Source organism: Tamandua tetradactyla, chromosome 5 (genome assembly GCF_023851605.1).
Source record: "Tamandua tetradactyla isolate mTamTet1 chromosome 5, mTamTet1.pri, whole genome shotgun sequence".
Taxonomy (NCBI): domain Eukaryota; kingdom Metazoa; phylum Chordata; class Mammalia; order Pilosa; family Myrmecophagidae; genus Tamandua; species Tamandua tetradactyla.
In genome coordinates, this window is record NC_135331.1 from 157026773 (window position 1) to 157050009 (window position 23237).

The 23237-nt window shown below is 34.4% G+C and overlaps 1 protein-coding gene across 6 annotated transcripts in view; it reads right to left on the bottom strand.

The window, feature by feature from the left end:
- Positions 1-23237, bottom strand: part of USP45 (ubiquitin specific peptidase 45) — a 107379-nt gene that overhangs the window by 54983 nt on the left and 29159 nt on the right. For all 6 annotated transcript variants that reach the window (XR_013176315.1, XM_077162478.1, XM_077162475.1 and 3 more), the window contains exon 5: positions 22619-22719. Coding sequence is in view for 5 of the 6 variants with exons in the window: in XM_077162478.1 (XP_077018593.1) it covers positions 22619-22719 (101 nt within the window). In the remaining variant the exon portion in view is untranslated. The remainder of the gene's footprint in view (positions 1-22618; positions 22720-23237) is intronic.

Here is a 23237-nt window from a genome sequence, read left to right on the forward strand (position 1 = left end):
ATCTACTTTTAAATGCTTCAGTGAGAAATAGGATGTAAATGATAAAGTAAATGTAACAAAATGTTTTTTAGTGAAGTAAATCTGGGTAAAGGTATGACTGTTCTCTGCATTATTTCTGTAACTTCTAAGTTTGAAAGTATTCCAAAACAACAAGGTAAAATCAAAGAAGTAGGAAAAAACATAGTCAGATAGTGTATGCTTTCAGGCAAGATAAGGCCTTGATAATAATAAAAACAAAGATAAAATATACATTTGACTGTGTAAATTTAATAATTTCATTTTAAAAAGAATATCACAAACCAAATTAAAATGATGAAAATTTCCCCATTATATGAAAAAGGATTAGTGCTCTTAATATAGAGAGTATTTTAATGAATTATGTTGGAATATACTCTAAAAGAATATAGCTAATGAAATGATACAAAGGTGCAACTTACATATAATCAAACAGATGCAAATTAAAATTATATATTTTCACCTACTAAAATTAGAAAAATGAACAAAAAGAAGAATATTCAATAATTAGTGAGGATAAATAAAATGTAATACCCTATGCTTCTGCTGCAAATAATAAATGGTACAAATATTTGCAGGCAAAATTACAACACCTATCAAATGCCTTAAAAACATTTCAGTCCTTTTGATATAGAAATTTCACTTTGAGATAACTACTAAAGGAAACAATCAGATAGGTGTACAAAGATTCATAGTGGCATTAGTTTAATAGCAAATAAATAAGATAAATCTAAAATAGAGAATTTACATATCCAAGAAGAGCTCATTGGCCAAATGGCCAAATGCTATTCACAAATTACCAAATACAGTTGCTAGAAGTTATTAATCTGAAGATTTAGTTGTAAAATAAAATTACTCATAAATGAGCTGCTTACAAAACAAAATATACCAAATAACATCATTTCAAAATAAATATATATACATATGCATAAAGACAAAATTCAAAAAAATTTCAAATAGTTTTAACTACATCAATATGAAAATAAGATTTATGTAGATATTGAATGAAGGTATAATTTAACATAGTTTGTCAGCAATAAGAATAAAATTGTATTTTTTGGAAAAAATTGTATAACTAAGCTAAAGAATAGATAGTATTAAATTAGATTAAATCAACTGAGAACATATGTGAAAACAATATAACTTGACACGTCAAGTTAATATGAATTAAATTTTTTTAACAAGTCATAAATTGTGTGAAACAGACTAAATTACTTCTAAGAACTTAATCTAGCTAGTTATCTATATTCCCAAATTTACTAGGTTAACACTATGGGAGAAATTATTTACTTAAATTATCAGTGAATAATTTAAACAAGTTTTTGAAAACTATTTACAAAAATTTAGTAATTCAAGCAAACAAGTTCTGATCTGTAGAGCTTATTTTTTAAAATAAGTCATTCAAGTCTACCATCAACTAAATTTTCTTATCATAAGTTTATTAAAAATTAGTATAACAGCTGGCCAAAAATGCAAAACTTCAATCTAATCAAGAAGAAACATTTGTGAAAACCAAACTAAGAAACGTTTTAAATATTCTACAAAACCTACTTGCCTTTCCCTGCTTTGAAAATACCAAAAGCATGAAAAAGAATGACTGAGAAACTGTTCCAAAAGACAAGAGACTCAGGAAACATGACAGTGGAATCCAGCACGTGATCTGGGATTTTCTTCTGCTATAAAGGCATTAATGGAACAAATGGAAAAAGTTTAACGTATGTAGATTAGATAATAGTATTTATACCAATATCTATTTCCTGAATTTGATCATTCTACTGTGGTTCATAATTCTTAGAAAACACATTAAAGTCACTTAGGTGTAAAGGGGCATATTATGCCTGTAATTTCAAATATAACAAACATAAGATGCTAATATTTGGGGAATTCCTGGTAATTTGTGATATAATTCTTGCAACTTTTCTGTAAGTCTGAAATTCACAAAACAAAAAGTTAAAAAAACCAATAGAAACATACAATACAAAAAGTAAAATATCAATGGGTATGATACCTAAGTGTATGTTTTAGACTCAGTAATCTGTATAATTAATATAGGTTTAAACTGTATCAGTTCATTATGTTTATTAACAATATGATGATGCAGAACAATTTCTAATATTTATGAATTGATATGATTGATTATATCTATATAATATCAGGTTACCTTCTAAATCCAATCTTTATAATTTGAAATTTGGCAGTAAATTCCCAAGTTTCTCAAATATTTTGGTTTTAACCAGATGTTCTTTTAAATTATTTTCTATCCTCAGATTTTTTAGTTCTGTACAATTATATGTACTATTCATCTAATAGTCACATACTACCTTGCAAGGCTAATTTTTTTTATTACTTTTTATTTTTTTGGCATGAGCAGGCACCAGGAATCGAACCCGGGTCTCTGGTGTAGCTAATTAATTTTTAAATGTTTGACTGATAAGATCCACAGGGGTGCCATGCTGGAACACACATAATAAAAATTCAATATAAAAGAAATGTTGCTAGATTAAACAGCAGATCCAATAGAATTTTAGACCTCCAAATCTCTTATGAGTTCTTAAGGGGAAATAATTCAACACTGAGTTCTGTACAACAGGATTAGGGAAGATGAATCAGGGTAGAGGTGGCCCTGTTCTCAGGGAAAGGAGAAGAGAGCAAGCACCATACAAACATGCTTTAATAAAGATATAATGTTTGAAAAAAGACTGTATGACTGAAACCTTATGTCTGATGCTCCTTTTATTAGGTTATAGACAGATGGGTAAAAAAAACATGGATAATAAATAAATAATAGAGAAACTAAAGGGTAAAATAAATTGGGTAGATGGAAATACTAGTGGTCAATGAGAAGGTATATGTAAGTTTTTTCTCCTTTCTTTTTAATTCTTTTTCTGGAGTGATACAAATGTCCTAAAAAAATGTTTATTTGTTACAAATTTATATTTTGACTAGAGCATTTCCTAATATAACTTATGTAGACAGTTTGATTGAACGCCTAAGTACTTGGAGTCTCAGGTAGGACATGAGATTTTGCTGGTTTGTCCAGAGTGATGCCCCGATGAATCCCAGAGTGATTCGATCATTGAGTGGAAAAGTATCTGCAAAGCCCCCTTCGGGGAATGGTGAGAATGGGGAGAAATGCAACTTCCCCAAGTTGAAATCTTGATATTCTCACAAGCAGTGTGGACAACCAAAGCTATAGGCTGAGCCCCCAGTCTTGGGGTTTATTAAAAAAAAAAAAAAAAAAAAAAAAAAAAAAGATCATGGTGATGAATACACAACTATGTGATGATATTGTAAGCCAAACATTGTACATCATGTTTGGAATGTACTGTGTGCAAAGATTTCTCAATAGGACTTCCTGGAAGATGGCGGCTTAGTAAGACGCGCGGATCTTAGTTTCTTCTCCAGGACACCTACTAGGGGAGTAGAAACGATACAGAAAGCGCCCAAAGCCACAACAGAGATAAAAAAGACAGCATACCCCATCCTGGAACGGCTGGCTGGCTGAGAGAAGCAGCTCGGGTGAGATCGCCGAGGCGCGCGGGCCTTACCGGGCGGGGTGGCAAGCGGCCGGAGTTACTCCCTTCCCCCTTCCCGGGCCGGCTGGGAGAATTGGAGAGGTGGTCCCCTGAAACCAAGGCGACTGGCGCCCACACCACGCGCAGCCCCCGGACCAACTGAGAGAATTGGATCGGAAACCCCCAGGCCGCGGAGAACGGTGACCCCGTGACTCCCGGGGAACGTGCACTCTCTCGGGCGGGCCGCTGCCGCTGGCGCCCTCCCGCCACGCTTGTTGCCCAGGGCCGACTAGGAAATTCGGACGGGCTCTTTCCCTGGCTGCGGCGACCAGCAACCCTCCCTGCGTTCGGACACCCTCCCTGCGTTCGGACCCCGGGCCGGCTCAAGCCGCTTCGGCTAGCGAACACCCAGGACGGCGAGAGTTTTCCAAAGTTTAAGGTCCCACAGCACCTTTTACTGGTGGGACCCGCAGACAAACGTGTGCCACGAGCGCCACCTACTGGGCAGGATAAGAAAAACAGAACCCAGAGATTTCACAGAAAAATATTGCAACCTTGCTGGGTCCAACACCAAGAGAAATCTGAATAAATGCCCAGACGCCAGCAGCAGAAGATAACTGTCCACGCTCAAAAGATTGAGAATATGGCTCAGTCAAAGGAACAAACCAATAGCTCAAATGAGACACAAGAGCTGAGACAACTAATGCTGAATATACGAACAGAAATGGAAAACCTCTTCAAAAATGAAATCGATAAATTGAGGGAGGACATGAAGAGGACATGGGCTGAACATAAAGAAGAAATAGAAAAACTGAAAAAACAAATCGCAGAACTTATGGAAGTGAAGGATAAAGTAGCAAACATAGAAAAAATAATGGATAGCTACAATGATAGATTTAAAGAGACAGAAGATAGAATTAGTGATTTGGAGGATGGAACATCTGAATTCCAAAAAGAAACAGAAACTATAGGGAAAAGAATGGAAAAATTTGAACAGGGTATCAGGGAACTCAAGGACAATATGAACCGCACAAATATACGTGTTGTGGGTGTCCCAGAAGGAGAAGAGAAGGGAAAAGGAGGAGAAAAACTAATGGAAGAAATTATCACTGAAAATTTCCCAACTCTTATGAAAGACCTAAAATTACAGATCCAAGAAGTGCAGCGCACCCCAAAGAGATTAGACCCAAATAGGCGTTCTCCAAGACACCTACTAGTTAGAATGTCAGAGGTCAAAGAGAAAGAGAAGATCTTGAAAGCAGCAAGAGAAAAACAATCCATTACATACAAGGGAAACCCAATAAGACTTTGTGTAGATTTCTCAGCAGAAACCATGGAAGCTAGAAGACAGTGGGATGATATATTTAAAATACTAAAAGAGAAAAACTGCCAACCAAGACTCCTATATCCAGCAAAATTATCCTTCAAAAATGAGGGAGAAATTAAAACATTCTCAGACAAAAAGTCACTGAAAGAATTTGTGACCAAGAGACCAGCTCTGCAAGAAATACTAAAGGGAGCACTAGAGTCAGATACAAAAAGACAGAAGAGAGAGATATGGAAAAGAGTGTAGAAAGAAGGAAAATCAGATATGATATATATAATACAAAAGGCAAAATGTTAGAGGAAAATATTATCCAAACAGTAATAACACTAAATGTCAATGGACTGAATTCCCCAATCAAAAGACATAGATTGGCAGAATGGATTAAAAAACAGGATCCTTCTATATGCTGTCTACAGGAAACACATCTTAGACCCAAAGATAAACATAGGTTGAAAGTGAAAGGTTGGGAAAAGATATTTCATGCAAATAACAACCAGAAAAGAGCAGGCTATACTAATATCCAACAAATTAGACTTCAAATGTAAAACAGTTAAAAGAGACAAAGAAGGACACTATATACTAATAAAAGGAACAATTAAACAAGAAGACATAACAATCATAAATATTTACGCACCGAATCAGAATGCCCCAAAATACGTGAGGAATATACTGCAAACACTGAAAAGGGAAATAGACTCATATACCATAATAGTTGGAGACTTCAACTCACCACTCTCATCAAGGGACAGAACATCTAGACAGAGGATCAACAAAGAAATAGAGAATCTGAATATTACTATAAATGAACTAGACTTAATAGACATTTATAGGACATTACATCCCACAACAGCAGGATACACCTTTTTCTCAAGTGCTCATGGATCATTCTCAAAGATAGACCATATGCTGGGTCACAAAGCAAGTCTTAACGAATTTAAAAAGATTGAAATCTTACACAACACTTTCTCGGACCATAAAGGAATGATGTTGGAAATCAATAATAGGCAGAGTGCCAGAAAATTCACAAATACGTGGAGGCTCAACAACACACTCCTAAACAACGACTGGGTCAAAGAAGAAATTGCTAGAGAAATTAGCAAATACCTCGAGGCGAATGAAAATGAAAACACAACATATCAAAACTTATGGGACGCAGCAAAGGCAGTGCTAAGAGGGAAATTTATTGCTCTAAATGCCTATATCAGAAAAGAAGAAAAGGCAAAAATGCAGGAATTAACTATCCATTTGGAAGAACTGGAGAAAGAACAGCAAGCTAACCCCAAAGCAAGCAAAAGGAAAGAAATAACAAAGATTAGAGCACAAATAAATGAAATTGAAAACATGAAAACAATAGAGAAAATCAATAAGGCCAGAAGTTGGTTCTATGAGAAAATCAATAAGATTGATGGGCCCTTAGCAAGATTGACAAAAAGAAGAAGAGAGAGGATGCAAATAAATAAGATCAGAAATGGAAGAGGAGACATAACTACTGACCTCACAGAAATAAAGGAGGTAATAACAGGATACTATGAACAACTTTACGCTAATAAATACAACAATTTAGAGGAAATGGACGGGTTCCTGGAAAGACATGAACAACCAACTTTGACTCAAGAAGACATAGATGACCTCAACAAACCAATCACAAGTAAAGAAATTGAATTAGTCATTCAAAAGCTTCCTAAAAAGAAAAGTCCAGGACCAGATGGCTTCACATGTGAATTCTACCAAACGTTCCAGAAAGAATTAGTACCAATTCTCTTCAAACTCTTCAAAAAAATCGAAGTGGAGGGAAAACTACCTAATTCATTCTATGAAGCCAACATCACCCTCATACCAAAACCAGGCAAAGATATTACAAAAAAAGAAAACTACAGACCAATCTCTCTAATGAATACAGATGCAAAAATCCTCAATAAAATTCTAGCAAATCGTATCCAACAACACATTAAAAGAATTATACATCATGACCAAGTAGGATTCATCCCAGGTATGCAAGGATGGTTCCACATAAGAAAATCAATTAATGTAATACACCATATCAACAAATCAAAGCAGAAAAATCACATGATCATCTCAATTGATGCAGAGAAGGCATTCGACAAGATTCAACATCCTTTCCTGTTGAAAACACTTCAAAAGATAGGAATACAAGGGAACTTCCTTAAAATGATAGAGGGAATATATGAAAAACCCACAGCTAATATCATCCTCAATGGGGAAAAATTGAAAACTTTCCCCCTAAGATCAGGAACAAGACAAGGATGTCCACTATCACCACTATTTTCAACACTGTGTTGGAGGTTCTAGCCAGAGCAATTAGACAAGAAAAAGAAATACAAGGCATCAAAATTGGAAAGGAAGAAGTAAAACTATCACTGTTTGCAGACGATATGATACTATACGTCGAAAACCCAGAAAAATCCACAACAAAACTACTAGAGCTAATAAATGAGTACAGCAAAGTAGCAGGTTACAAGATCAACATTCAAAAATCTGTAGCATTTCTATACACTAGTAATGAACAAGCTGAGGGGGAAATCAAGAAACGAATCCCATTTACAATTGCAACTAAAAGAATAAAATACCTAGGAATAAATTTAACTAAAGAGACAAAAAACCTATATAAAGAAAACTACAAAAAACTGCTAAAAGAAATCACAGAAGACCTAAATAGATGGAAGGGCATACCGTGCTCATGGATTGGAAGACTAAATATAGTTAAGATGTCAATCCTACCTAAATTGATTTACAGATTCAATGCAATACCAATCAAAATCCCAACAACTTATTTTTCAGAAATAGAAAAACCAATAAGCAAATTTATCTGGAAGGGCAGGGTGCCCCGAATTGCTAAAAACATCTTGAGGAAAAAAAACGAAGCTGGAGGTCTCGCGCTGCCTGACTTTAAGGCATATTATGAAGCCACAGTGGTCAAAACAGCATGGTATTGGCATAAAGATAGATATATCGACCAATGGAATCGAATAGAGTGCTCAGATATAGACCCTCTCATCTATGGACATTTGATCTTTGATAAGGCAGTCAAGCCAGCTCACCTGGGACAGAGCAGTCTCTTCAATAAATGGTGCCTAGAGAACTGGATATCCATATGCAAAAGAATGAAAGAAGACCCATCTCTCACACCCTATACAAAAGTTAACTCAAAATGGATCAAAGATCTAAACATTAGGTCTAAGACCATAAAACAGTTAGAGGAAAATGTTGGGAGATATCTTAAGGATCTTACAACTGGAGGCGGTTTTATGGACCTTAAACCTAAAGCAAGAGCACTGAAGAAGGAAATAAATAAATGGGAACTCCTCAAAATTAAACACTTTTGTGCATCAAAGAACTTCATCAAGAAAGTAGAAAGACAGCCTTCACAATGGGAGACAATATTTGGAAATGATATATCAGATAAAGGTCTAGTATCCAGAATTTATAAAGAGATTGTTCATCTCAACAACAAAAAGACAGCCAACCCAATTACAAAATGGGAAAAAGACTTGAACAGACACCTCTCAGAAGAGGAAATACGGATGGCCAAGAGGCACATGAAGAGATGCTCAATGTCCCTGGCCATTAGAGAAATGCAAATCAAAACCACAATGAGATATCATCTCACACCCACCAGAATGGCCATTATCAACAAAACAGAAAATGACAAGTGCTGGAGAGGATGCGGAGAAAGAGGCACACTTATCCACTGTTGGTGGGAATGTCAAAGGGTGCAACCACTGTGGAAGGCAGTTTGGCGGTTCCTCAAAAAGCTGAATATAGAATTGCCATACGACCCAGCAATACCATTGCTAGGTATCTACTCAAAGGACTTAAGGGCAAAGACACAAACGGACATTTGCACACCAATGTTTATAGCAGCATTATTTACAATTGCAAAGAGATGGAAACAGCCAAAATCTCCATCAACAGAAGAGTGGCTAAACAAACTGTGGTATATACATACGATGGAATATTATGCAGCTTTAAGACAAGATAAACTTATGAACCATGTAATAACATGGATGGACCTAGAGAATATTATGCTGAGTGAATCCAGCCAAAAACTAAAGGACAAATACTGTATGGTCCCATTGATGTGAACGGACATTCGAGAATAAACTTGAAATATGTCATTGGTAACAGAGTACAGCAGGAGTTAGAAACAGGGTAAGACAATGGGTAATTGAAGCTGAAGGGATACAGACTGTGCAACAGGACTAGATACAAAAACTCAAAAATGGACAGCACAATAATACCTAATTGTAAAGTAATTATGTTAAAACACTGAATGAAGCTGCATCTGAGCTATAGGTTTTTGTTTTGTTTTGTTTTGATTTTACTATTATTACTTTTTTTTTTTCTCTATATTAACATTCTATATCTTTTTCGGTTATATTGCTAGTTCTTCTAAACCAATGCAAATGTACTAAGAAATGATGATCATGCATCTATGTGATGATGTTAAGAACTAATGATTGCATGTGTAGAATGGTATGATCTCTAAATGTTGGGTTAATTTCCTTTTTTCCGTTAATTAAAAAAAAAAAAAAAAGAGAAGGGATAATTGGAGATGAAGGGATACAGACTGTACAACGGAACTGGATATAAAAACTCAGAAATGGACAGCACAATACTACCCAATTGTAATGCAATTATGTTAAAACACTGAATGAAGCTGCATGTGAGGTATAGGTTTTTTGTTTTTGTTTTTTTTGTTTTTTTTTTTCTTTCTATTATTGTTTTAATTCTTATTCTGTTGTCTTTTTATTTCTTTTTCTAAATCGATGCAAATGTACTAAGAAATGATGAATAGGCAACTATGTGATGTTATTAAGAATTACTGATTGTACATGTAGATTGGAATGATTTCTAATTGTTTTGTTAATTCTTTTTTTAATTAATAAAAAAAAGATTTCTCAATAAAAATATTTTAAAAAATTAATTTGGAAGTTTTTACTGTCTTTGTGTCATTCACAGAAAGTAGTTAATGTTCTACAGATATCAATATCCCACTTTTGTTTTGTTTTTTACTCCTTTCACTATTAGAAGATTTTGTTCATTTTCTTAAAGCAGAGATCTTGGACTTCTTTTTAGTATGTCTACTGTATAACCTTGAGTTTGTTATTTTTGCCTGAAGTTCGTATACTTTCTTAGGGTCAAGAGCAGAAGCCTTTTTTATATGGAATACCTGCAAGTTGTTAACATTCTTTTGTCTAAAATAACTAATAAATCTCTTTGGGCATTAAAAAAAAATCTTTAGTCTCAGGCAGGGCAAACTGATGACATGCACACATCCTGTTGGTTCAAATGAAGCCTGAGTTGGCACCTGTGACTTTTGCCAAAGAATGGACTGCTAGGTATGGGACTCTAGTATCAATAAAGTGGGGTTATTAACACACATTTATACGGGTAATATTCCAAAGGGGAATGCCTGGACTCAGAGCCAAGGATGGAGAACAGGAGTTAAACAGCTGGCACCCTTTCTTCATTCTTGGTTCACTCCACTGATTAGATAGGTTCATGTTCTTAAAAGGGAACCATGTGAGTAGGTGAGCTACAGAGGATTAAAACAAAAATCATTTTTTTCAATCCAAAATCTCCCATGTGATTTAGAAACTATTACATAAGGAAAGTGGCAAACATAGCAAGATTATGTAACACAGCCAGTTTTCAAATTTAGGTAATCTTGTTCCAGAACCCTGGAGAGCTGTTCCAAACAACTGGCACTACTGGGGCTTATTCTGTAAAATGAGGATGTTAACCTCTCTCATAGAGTTTTCAAAAAGATTAAATGAGGTAATACTTGTAAAGTGCCTGGTATGGGAAATGCTTAAGTGTTCGATGCAACAGCCCTAAGAGCCCCAAATTATTTGTGCCAAAAATGCTTATGTTCATAAGCTATCCCTGATATCCACTGTTCATCTGCTCTCATTTTTTCCCTTCTCTTTATCCATTTCCTCTGCGTTCTAGCTATTTTTCTTCTCAAGTTTATCCCTTATGTCTAACTGGATTTTCTGAACTGCCTATACATGTTTTCCCTTTGGTACTGACTTCGCATTTTTCTTATTTTTATTTTTTTAAATATGAAGAACCACATATCTCATTGAGGGGAAAAAAGAACTGGTGATTTCTAAGATGTTTCTTTCATTTAGCAAATCTACTGAATGCAAAATTTTTTCCTCCAAATCCTAACAACTTCTCTGCTATCCTGTGCTGCAGCATTTTTTCGTAAACCCTATTACCTTCCCACCACCCACTCACCACCTTTATTCCTATTTGTTTATTTCTTAAATGTTTCTGGTTGTCATTGAATATCTGTTGGGTGTCCAGATATTGAAAAGCTGTTTTTAAATCCCAATCCCAGAATCCTGAGTTTATGCAGAAAGGTACTTAAAGGTAGGGCTCTTCCCTCTGTCCAAAACAAAAGCAAATAAGAGTGTGGAGGCAAAGTCCAGTATAAATCAGAGGAGCAGGTCACTGAAGTACAGAGGCCAGGCAAAGAGAAAAGAATAAAGAGGAAAAGGCCTGCCAGTATTCAAACCTACAAGCAAATGAAAAAAAAGGCAATCAATGCTTAAGAAGCACTACACAAACAAAAGGAAGCTAGCTGATGTGGACATTGGCTAGGTTTGCAAATGAAAGCAGTTTGGCACTTAATTATATCAGATTCCAATTACAGCCTAGAATAGGCAGGTTTCTGGTTCTCATGGTTATGGCCACTAGACAGTTTTATAATGCTTTTTTAAGATACTTAAGATAAAAAGTAATTAAATCCAAATATTACTCCATTTTCTTAGGCAAGGCTGTTACCCTGATTATTTTATGTGTACAAAACTCAGTCTCCGAGAGGTAAGTGATTTGTCCAAAGTCACAATGCTAATATTTCATTATGATTTTACCACCTAAGTTCTCTTCAGAGATTTATGTACAATGAGAAGAATTATAAAAGATGGTAGGGCACAACTCTTTCGTTTTTGGGTATGAACATATATAACTTGTCAAAAGTACTTCCTTTAACTTTTAAAATAAATGTCTAATAGTTTTTAGCTTATTAAGATGAAAATATAGAATGGGTGGGGAAATATATACACTGTAATACAGAGATCATATTAACTATCTAGATATATAAAAATATAAATTATTCATTTGGGAAAATACTATCAGAAATTAATTATGTTTTACTCTTGCAAGGACCAAAGAGCATTTTTTAAACAGTAACATGCAAATAATTTATATATCTGTGTGCCACATATTCCCAAAACATCTGGGATAGCATCCTAAAGTAAACAATGTTTACAAGACCATCTGGACAAAACTGTAGGCAAAAAAAAATGCATAAACATATGGAAAAGCAGATTTTCCCCTTCCCTTCAGCAGTAAGGGATGACAAATGTCGATCCTAGATATAGCCACGCTTCACTGTGCGATGCTTTTCAGCACCACCTGGCTCTCCGTGCACAGCCACCAAATATGGACAGCACTGCCAGAGAGAACATATCCACAGGGCAACGGCAATAAAAATATTTTGTTTCATGATTAAATAGCCACTTCACACAAGTGGCAAGGGTCTGTTCGTTGCCTTTTACATGTAGGCCTGTGAGAGAATATTCAAAATTAATTATGCTATTTGATTTGAATATTAAGCAAATTAGATAACTATTCCATTTTCTAGTTAGGAACTATGTATGTGTTTTATTTAAAGTATAAGTTTTTAAAAAAATTTTACTAAGCAGCACATTCATGAGCTGTATAATTCAAATTCAACTATTTATCAAATGTCTATTATATGCAAAGTATTATACATACCATTACACATAACTATACTTGATTCACTTATGGTCTATGACAGTAGTATCAGAAACTGATACAACAATACAAGAATGTTAAGCCTTAACTTTATGATAGCATAATATCTTCGACTTTTAAAAACTAAGGATACATGTTATATATTTGCTGACTAAGAAAAATTACTGTCATTGAGAGTTTCAGATTCTAGTTTATAACAGAAGTGCCTGAATCAGTTCCTCAATTATTTGGCATTCAAGGAGGTATTGTGTATTTAAACAAATCATAATTCATTATTTTTAATGGAGAATGATTATTGATCGCTTTGTTTTCAACAACAAAGCATTCTCAATCCAACAGTGTAAAGATTTCAGATCATATTCACTTTAAGAAAGAGTAACCAAAGAATCTCAAGATTAGTAGGTCATTTTTATTAAACAGAATTTAACCAACCACCTCACTTATCACCTCTATATCACCAACACTGTCATCAGATATTACACTTACATAATAAAATAATATACACCCTATGATGCAAAAAGCACTGAGATAAAAATTGAAGACATCCTAGATAGAATTTTTAAAGATCTTTTATAGCTCTGTAGTTTATTTGTAAGCCTATAATCTGAGTACTTAAACAGGGGCTAGTTAACTGAGTAGGCCTAATAGGTTTTGTATTCCTCAGGTTTTATAAGACAGAAAACCGGATGAACCACTAGCAAAGCAAAAATTTTAAAAACAAAACAAAACTGTAACTTCCATTTCAGCAACCTGACTAAAATAATCTACAAAGTAATCTTAAATGCTTCAGATTTTCCCAAAAATGACTTCACTTAAAAACTCAACAATTATCTTTTTGTTTTAACTAAGTTTGAGGATATTAAATTATAAAAGTAAAGTAATAATAATCTTAAAGTAGCAGGAAATTTTAGATGAATATTTTTACAATCTTAGAGCAGAAAAAAAAACTCATGACTCCAAAAGCTAGAAACCATTACAGAAAAAAAACTAACAGACCTTGCCACAAAGAGACTGAAAACTTCATTATGGCAAAACAAAAAACAAAGGAAGAAAAACTGTAACCAAAATTAAACATGGATAAACAGGTGTCTTTGTCAAGTATAATCTTTGTATGATCTTTCCAAAGGGCAGTTTAACAACTGTTATCAAAACTTAAGACGTGTTTAACATTTGGCTAATAAGTTCCAGAAAATTTAATACACAGAAATAAGACAAATAGAAAAAAAAATGCAGGTTTGTTTATGTGTTGAAGAAAACTGAAGACAACCAATAGAGAGTTTATCACCAAGCCATCTTGCCTTTTCTCAGAAGTATAAATATCCATGAACCGCCTTGTTAAACCAGAAGCGGAACACTGGCACTTCTCTCTTTTCCCACAGGCATGGGGGAAGCAAACTTATTTTGCAGTTTGCTTATTTAAAGAAAGAGTTTAAGAGCACTCTCTGCCTTAAGTTATCACCTCAAATAATGCTCCTAATTTTAGAAATGATTAGGAGGCACAAAGCTATAGTTAGTGATAAAGAGCAGGTTCAAACCTAATAAGCAGTCTGGCTTCAGATTCCACTACACTTAGCCATTACGCTCTACTATCCGTTATAGCAACAGATGATAAGGTTAATAAGTGCAATAACAGCTGAAGACACTAAAATGCTAGTGGTGATATGGAAGAAAAAGCCATTACTCTTGAGCAAAAGATGGATGTAATCAATTGCTAGATTTGTTTGGTGTTTGGTTTTTTTATAGCTTCATTCCTTTATAGTTTATAGCAGCCCTTCTCAAAGGGTTTACCAAAAGAATTAAGCATCCATTATACAAAATGAATTAACTTCTTCCCATGTATTTAGAAAGCTATAGTTATGTGCCATCCTTGACAGAAATGAGAAAATAGTCCATCCTCAAATAATTTCCTGTATTCTGTATTCCTATTTCCTGTATTCTGTAATTCAGACAAGGAACCAGGAATATAAACCCCTACAGTAAAAATAGGTTGTTTCTTAAATTTTTTTTTTACCTCTAACCCTTTTTATACCAGGAAAAAACTATTATTAGTACTTATTTTTGAAAATTCAAATTTGTTAGGGTCATGACCATATATATTACTTTAAAAAAAATTTTAAGCATTAAATCACATTCAAATTGATACTGCAAAAGGATACAATATTATTTAATCTTCGATGCATTGTTTCTGATCTAAAACATAGATTTACTTTCCTATTTCAATAAGTTACAGGAAACTTATACTTCATAAAATCAAAACCAACATCATTCATGTCTTCTGTATAAGCACAAACATAATGAATTTAATGGAATATAATATTTTATGCTGTCGTTAAGGTTGTAAAATACCCCAAGAGGATTAAAATTATAGGCCAAAATTATTGGTTTAGAAAGGAATGTGGGATTGTCAATCATCTGTCTAGTTCACAAAAAGCATACCAATATTCAGTAGAATATTTCACCAGGAATTTTTATAGAATACTACAAATACTTGTAAAATACTTATGTGATATTTATAAGATTATCTCATGAGCTGTTCAGAGAATATTACCCTTATTTATTAGCCTTTTAAAATTTCTGGATGCGTCTCACAAGAAAAGTTTTACATTGGTTAGGGATTTTAACTTGTTTTAGTTTTCTGGTACGTGTGTAGGTGGGTTAGGGGGAAAATGGAGGTTTTATTTTATTTTGTTTTGGTTTGTTTTAAAAGCAAATTCTAGCATCAGATGTGAAAGCTACACAGCTGTAAGCATTCCTCTGGGAACTGGCTCTGGCCTTCATTTCAACTGCTTAATGCAATTACCTAAATCAGTCATGTAATATTAACGTAATTTGTCCATTTCTATAGCTGAAAAAAAGTTTAATTTTTTAAAAAGTAAAAAAGGGAAAACTTGCTGACACACTATTCGCCCCTTTATTCTCAAAATTCACTAATATCCAGTTAATCATTATCCTTAGAAACCTTTCTTTAATCATACGATAAACTGATATTAGCACAGTGAAGAGACAGGCATACATACACAGACATTCCTATACAGTCAAGAGAGCTATCTAAAATGCAATGCTGATCATTCACTTCTCTACTTTAACCTATCATTGGTTCCTCACTACCTTCAGGAAGAACTCTAAATTTTTCAAGGCCCTTCACTATCTGTTTCTATTTATCTCTTAAAATCCCACCTTCCACCACCCCTATTACCACAGAAGGCAATCCTCTAACTCTACAGAATCCCTGGAACACATCAAGCTCTCTCATCATTGTGTTATTTCCCGGCCAAGAACACACACCTGTTCCCTCTTCATCTACCTAAACTTCTAGATATTCTTCAACTCTCCCCTTAGAAGGCTCTTCATCGAAATACGATTTTTCTGGCTCCTACAATTGGGTTAGACTATAGGGTCTTCATAGTCTTCTGTACTTGCTCCACCAAAGCACTACTTAAAAAAGAAATTACAATGAAATGTCGCTTGTTTATATCCCTCACTTAACAAAAAGATGAGTAATGACAAGAATTAAGTAGCTCTGTCCCAGTCACAACTACATCTCCAACATCTAGCACGACATCTGGTACAAGGGAGAAACTCAAATACACTAAAAGAATGAACGACTGGAACAATGATGGCAGAGTAAGACACTTCAGCATGCCATTTCCCCACAGAATCTTTGAACAACTAGCAAAAACTGACAGAACCATCCCCCTCAAAACTCCAGAAAGCAGGTTCCAGCAGAGTTAGATAAGACAGAGAGGACTTGCACTTCACGTTCACCTCAGACTGATCCTGACAGAACGATTCAACTCTGAGGAGACCACTAGCCAAAACAAAGTCAATTTGCAAAGACTATGAAAGATGTTTTTTGCTTTGATTTGTTTGTTTTTCATAGCTCCTGGCATTCAAAGAAATCACTGTCATATCACCAGTTCAATACAAACTTAAGGAACAGACAGCTTAGGAACTAAATCCCAGAGTTAACTTTTTAACACTTAAAAATATTAAAATGTACAATGTACAACAAAGGATTCCAAGACAAAGAAACAGGAAATAATGGCCCATCCAAGGGAACAAGACAAAAATTCAGAAACCATCAGCAAAGAGGATGAGACTTTGACTTACTGGACAAAGACTTTAAAAAAATGATCCTCAATATGATCAAGGAGATAAAGGAACGCATAGAGAAAGATCTAAAGGATATGAGGAAAATAATGAATGAACAATATGAGGATCTCAATAAAGAGAGAAAAAGGAACCAAAAAGAAATACTGGAGTTGAAGACCACAATAATCGAAATAAAAAATTCTCTAGAGGTTTCAACAGCAGATTGGAGCTGGCACAAGAAAGGATCAATGGATTTGGAGACAAGTAATTGAAATGATTCAGGCTGAGAAGCAGAAAGAAAAAAGAATGAAAAAAAGCAAACAGAGCATAAGAGATGGGTGACACTATCAAGTGCACTGATTTATTCATTGTGGGAGTACCAGAAGGAGAAGAAAGAGAGGAAAGACAGAAGGAATATTCAAAGAAATAATGGCAGAAAATTTCCCAAATTTAATAAAAGCAAGAATATGCACATTCAAGAAATCCAACAAAAGCCAAATAGGATGCATGTGAAGAGAACCTTGGTTGCCCAGACATATTTGACAAACTGTCAAATGCCAATGGCAAGGAGAGAGTTCTAAAAGCTTCAAAAAGAAAAGCAATGTGTTATGTAAAAGGCAGACCCAATAAGGTTAAGTGCTGATTTTTCATCAGAAATCATGGAAGCAAGAAGACAGTGTAACAAAAAATTTTAATTCCTGAAAGAAAACAATCGCCAAACAAGACTGTTAAAGCCACTAAGACATATCAAAACCAAGAGAGAGATTATGACATTCCCAGAGGAAGAAAAGTTGATGGAGTTCATCACCACTAAATCTACCCAACAAATAATGCTAATGGGAGCTCTTCAGACTGAAAGGAAAAGACACTAGAGAGTGGATTGAAACAGCATAAAGAAAAAGAAAGACAGTCTCACTGGACCCCTACCTCATACCAAACTCCAAATGGATCAAAGATCAAAATACAGAATCAAAATTATAGATTTCAGGAAGAAAACATAAGGAAGCATCTTCAGGAAGTTAGGCAATGGTTTCTTAGGCTGTACACCCAAAGCATGAGCAACAAAAGAAAAAACAGATTAAATGGGAATTCATAAAAATTAAAAACTTTTGTGCGAAGGACATTATAATAAAGGTAAAAACCTACAGAATGGGTGAAAATATTTGGAACCCACATATCCAGTAAAGGCTTAAGATCAAGAATTTATTTAAAAATCCTACAACCCAACAACAAAAAGACAGACAATGCAATTTAAGAAATGAGCAAAAGAACTGCATAGATGTTTCTCCAAAGAACATATGCAAATGGATTATAAACACATGAAAAGATGCTCATCATTATTAGCCATTAGGGAAATACAAACAAAACCACAATGAGATACCATCTCACATTCACTAGAATGGCTACTGTTTAAAAAAAAAAAATCCTGACTTAACAAGCAATCGGAGAAATAGGAAAAGCTGTTCATTGTTGGTAAGAGTGTAAAATGGTAAGCCACCATGGAAGATAGATTGGGGGGTCCTCAGAGAGTTAAGTATAAAATTACCATTTGACCCAGCAATCTCACTTCTTTGTATATCCCAATTGAAAGCAGGGACTCAAATATTTGCACACCAAGGCTCACAGCAATATTATTCACAATTGCCAAAAGAAAGAAGCAACATCAACAGATGAACAGATAAACAAAGTGTGGTATACACATACAATGGAGTATTATTTAGCCATAAATAGGGATGAAGTTCTGGTACTGTGACAACATGGATGAACCTTGAAGACATCATGTTGAGTGAAATAAGCCTTACATAAAAAGAAAAATATTGTATGATCACAATGATATGATATAATTAGAATAAGCAAATTCACTAAGCCAGAAAATAGCATACAGATTACCAGGGGTAGAAATGGGCTAGAGGTTTAGGGAGTCAATGCTTAACTGATACAGAATTTCTGTTTGGGGTGACAGAAAAGTTTTGGCAATGAATGATGGTGATGGTAGCACAATATTGTGAATGTAATTAACAGCACTCAATTTTATATCTGAATGTGGTAAAAGGGAAAATTTTAGATTATATACGTTTCTAGAATAAAAAAATTAAGAAAAAAATCCTTAGGACTGTACATAAATGATGGACTATAGTTAATAGTATAATTATAAAAATATTCTTTCATCAATTGTAACAAAGTTACCACACTAATGCAAGGTGTTAACGGGGGAGGAGAGTACTGAGAACTAGATTTTCTGCAAACCTATAAGTTCTCTAATAAAAAAGTGTATATCAAATTGATGAATAAAGTAATTTTGCTATGAATATTCAGTGTTTTGTGTGGTTTTGTTTGTTTGGTGAAAATGCAAAGCTTACCACTTCCTCTGTGAAAAATGATCACATCTAGTTTAGTTCAATTTGGCAAATATTCATTGCCTACCTACAAGAGATTCAAAAAGAATATACTAGTGTCCAATCCACAAGGACACATATACATGAAAGCTAAAAACCACAAAACAGAGCAATTCTAGTGTGTTACACAGACAATGTGGGGTTTGGAAGGCATCCTAGAAGGATTTAAGCTAAGCTTTAAAGGATAAGTATGGCTGAGGGAAGAAAAAGGATGAAAATGAGAGAGAGATATTATGCAGAAGCAAATGAGAATCCAGCTTTTTTCTATTAAGCCAGACATTAAAGAGGTTTCTAAAAATGTTAACTGATGCCACTCATTAAATTATTTTGTTTTGGAAAATAGTTGTTTTTCCTAAAAATATGCTTATTTGTAATAGCATGTAATGAAATTATTATTTTCAATAAAATTAATGTTTTAATTTCTAATATTGTAAATTTACACACACACCCCACAGAAAGTGTCTTTGAGTCCTGAATAATTTTAGAGAGTGTAAAGGGGGAACTGAAGCTAAAAGTTTGAGAACTGCTGGGCTAGTTGTTTTTAGAAAAGGTTAGGACACCTGCCTGGATTCTCGGTGTAAAGAAGATATACTATGGCAAGGCAGAATCCTCGCCTGCCATGCCAGAGACCCGGGTTCGATTCCCAGTGCCTACCCATGCAAAAAATATATATATATGGAAAAGAAGATATACTAGATGTATTAGTCATGAAATTAGCTTAGGCACTGCTTAACAGATGCAGACTGTCCTCCCAGCAGGGTTATGAATTTTACTTAGTATAAAAAATAAAAAGAATTTTAAAAAAATCATTCTTATCCTCCCACCCAAACACAAAACATGTAGGTTCATTTTTTGAGTTATAATACAAACATTTTTACAATTCTACAGAATTCACAATTATCACTTAAAATAGCTGCACAATCACATCCAGCATTTTTATAAACCTCAAAAGAACTTCCATATCTGACTTTTAGAGTACTTTTTTTAAAGTAAAACTTGCCTGAGAGATCCTGTAGCTTGGACAACAAAGATAATGGCATTTTGCCCCCAAAATTTCTGGAGAATCTCTGAATTCAGAAATACGTTTTTCCCTGACTTGAAGGCTTTACAAATCCTCAAGCTATTTCAAGAGGCCGTTTCCCACCATTCCAGGTGCTACTCATGGTGCCCCAAACACAATTAAGGGTTATAACAGTGTTTCCTGCCACCTGGTAGGACTTTTCCCCTCATCTCTACTTGTACGAAGTTAATTCTGTAAGGATCAGCTTGAAAGTCAACTCATCCATGATTCCTCGTGAGATCCTTCAAACCAAACATTACAACTCTTTTTCAATATCAGAAAGACTTTAAGCAACACTTAAAATACTGATCTTATTCTGCTTGAATTATCATTATACTTTTTATTTCACACCTGCTCTTAGATCTTAAGTTTCTTAAGGGCAGAGACTATCTAAACCATCTCAATTCCTTGAAATACCACGGGAAAGAGGGAGAAAGGCTGAAATTGCAATCTGAGACTCAAACTTTAATCTGCCTGATATGATGTAGCTAGTCATAGAGTCAAATTTGAATGTCAGACCCCCTGACTCAAAGCCCATAATCTTTCTACCATATCATCCCATGCTCCCTCCTAGTATACTCCCTTTACACTCAAAAAGATCTGTAAAATTGAATGGAATCAGACTGGCTTTCCTCTAAACCTCAGGAACCTCTCAGGTAAAAGATTCAGGGAAAATAATTGCTATAATTGTACTTTATACAATTATAGTATAAATTGTATACTGCCCTTGGCATCATATTCCTATGTATCTTCTGATTAAGGTCACAACAAACTTAATAGGCAGTTTTCAGGAGACAATATTAAGACAAACTTCAGTTCCTCAATTTTTAGATGTCTTTCATCACCACATTTTCCTGGTTCTTTATTCAAGCAGATTTGGTGCTATGATTAGTGTGCTTGGGCCAAATTAAGACTTCAATGCTTGTGGAATGAATAAATAATAAAATTAATCATATCTTCTGTTGTCCAGGAGCCTGGGTGTACCTCTGTTAGTTCCTCCTCCAATCAATTTCTTCACCATTACTGTCTCATTAGAGCAGTAACTAATAAAAACAATTACAAATTGTACTATAGAAAATACAGTTGGTAGCTAATTTTTATATTACTTTTCAGTTTCTGAAACCACCTATTAAGCAGTTCAATTCTGCTTAAAGGACATCTCAAACTTACTATGGCTGTTCACTGCCAATCACTTACTTGCTCAAGCAAATTCCTGAGGTTTGTACTTGATTTCTCCCATTCTCCCTCCCCCGGCACATCTAATTCATCTCAAGTCCTCTTAGATCCACCTACTTCCTACAGTGCCTCTGCTAGTCTCTCAGTGGACCTACCACGATAACCAGCCCTAACCACATAAATGATCTTCCCACCTGCACTCTTCACCCCCTATGATCTATGCACCATTTAGATAATGAGACCCATTTTTATTAAAAAACAAAACAAAACAAAAAAACATGAAATGACCACGTTACTTCTCTGCTTAAAATACTCATCATTTCCAGTTACACTTCACCTCTTCACATAAAATAAAAATTCTTTACCATGGAATTCTTTACGGTAGCTTTCATGACCTGCCTACCTACCTCTCAACTCCATGTTTCTGTATCCTCCAACAAACTAGGTTCCAGCCCTATTGGCTTTTCTAGATCACTGTGGCCTCTTGATTGTTACCTATCACTACCATCTGTTTCTCATCTTTGTAGAACTTACCAGATGTTCTCACTATATATTTGATTACTTCATTATCTGTCTCCCCAAATATACTGTAACTACCAAGAGGGCAAAATCCACATCTATTTTTGTTTTACTGCTACATACAAAACAGAGAGCATATATCTAGTATGTGGTAGGCACTTAATATTTTTTACTAAACAAATTTTTTACTTACACACTCTTAATTTATATTAACATGTATTATGTTTTGCATATATATTAGATAACAAAGCATATAGCATATTACATAATAAATATCATTTAGTAAATATATGCCAGGCACTATGAAAGCATTTTTACATGCATTATTTCTAAATCTTTGAAAATATTACCTCTAAGCCTCACAACAACCCCCAAGATACAATTTTCATTCTATTTTTCTAAGTCAGGAAACTAAGAAGTAAAAGCCACAGGACCAGTAAATGGTGAAGCCTAAATTCAAACTCTAGACTGTTCGACTCCAAAGTTCATGAGCTATTCACTAAACACTCTTAACTTCTCATATTGGCTTCGTATATACAAAATGACAACATCACAAGATTGCCACCTAAAAATGTAGGCACCCTTACTCAAATTATAGACTGAGATGTCACAGTAAAATCTAAGGTATTCTCAGATAATTTATAAACTCTATACGAAATAAGAAATATTGTATTTTAATACAAATCCCTTTACCAATTATTTAACTTACTTGCTTGTGCTTTAGACCCATGTTTCTGGAGAAAATCAACTATTTGGGCCAAAACTTTCTTATTACAAAGCGTTGATACTTTTTCATTACATTCATAACACCTGAAAAAAATATAAAATTTAATGAATACTCTGAAAGCATATTGAAAAGTTTTGCACATCAGGTAATAAAGTTATTTTACCTTTTGTTTTTAAATTATGTGAGGGGCCACAGGGAGGACGGGCGAGGTAAGTCTAGAGAAATAAGCAGTGGACAGAGCATAAAGACAGACTTGAAATTCAAATTAAAGTTTTGGTAGTTTATCCTAAGTATAATGAAATGCCATGAGGGTTTTTTTTAAAAGCAAGATAGTGATATGATCTAATTTACATTTTAAAAATATCACTGACTACTGTGATAAACCAGAGTGGAGGGCACCAGGAATAGAAACAGATCAGGGCAATAACAGTGGATAAGGAGAGAAGTGGTCAGATTCATTATATATATTTTCAAACAGAAACAATAATGAATTAAATATTAAATATGAGGGACAGAGAATGTCAAAATAACTGCCATGGGAAGAGAGAAGTGGGTGAGGATATTTCAGTGATTCTCAAATGAGGGTATGCCAATGATTCTC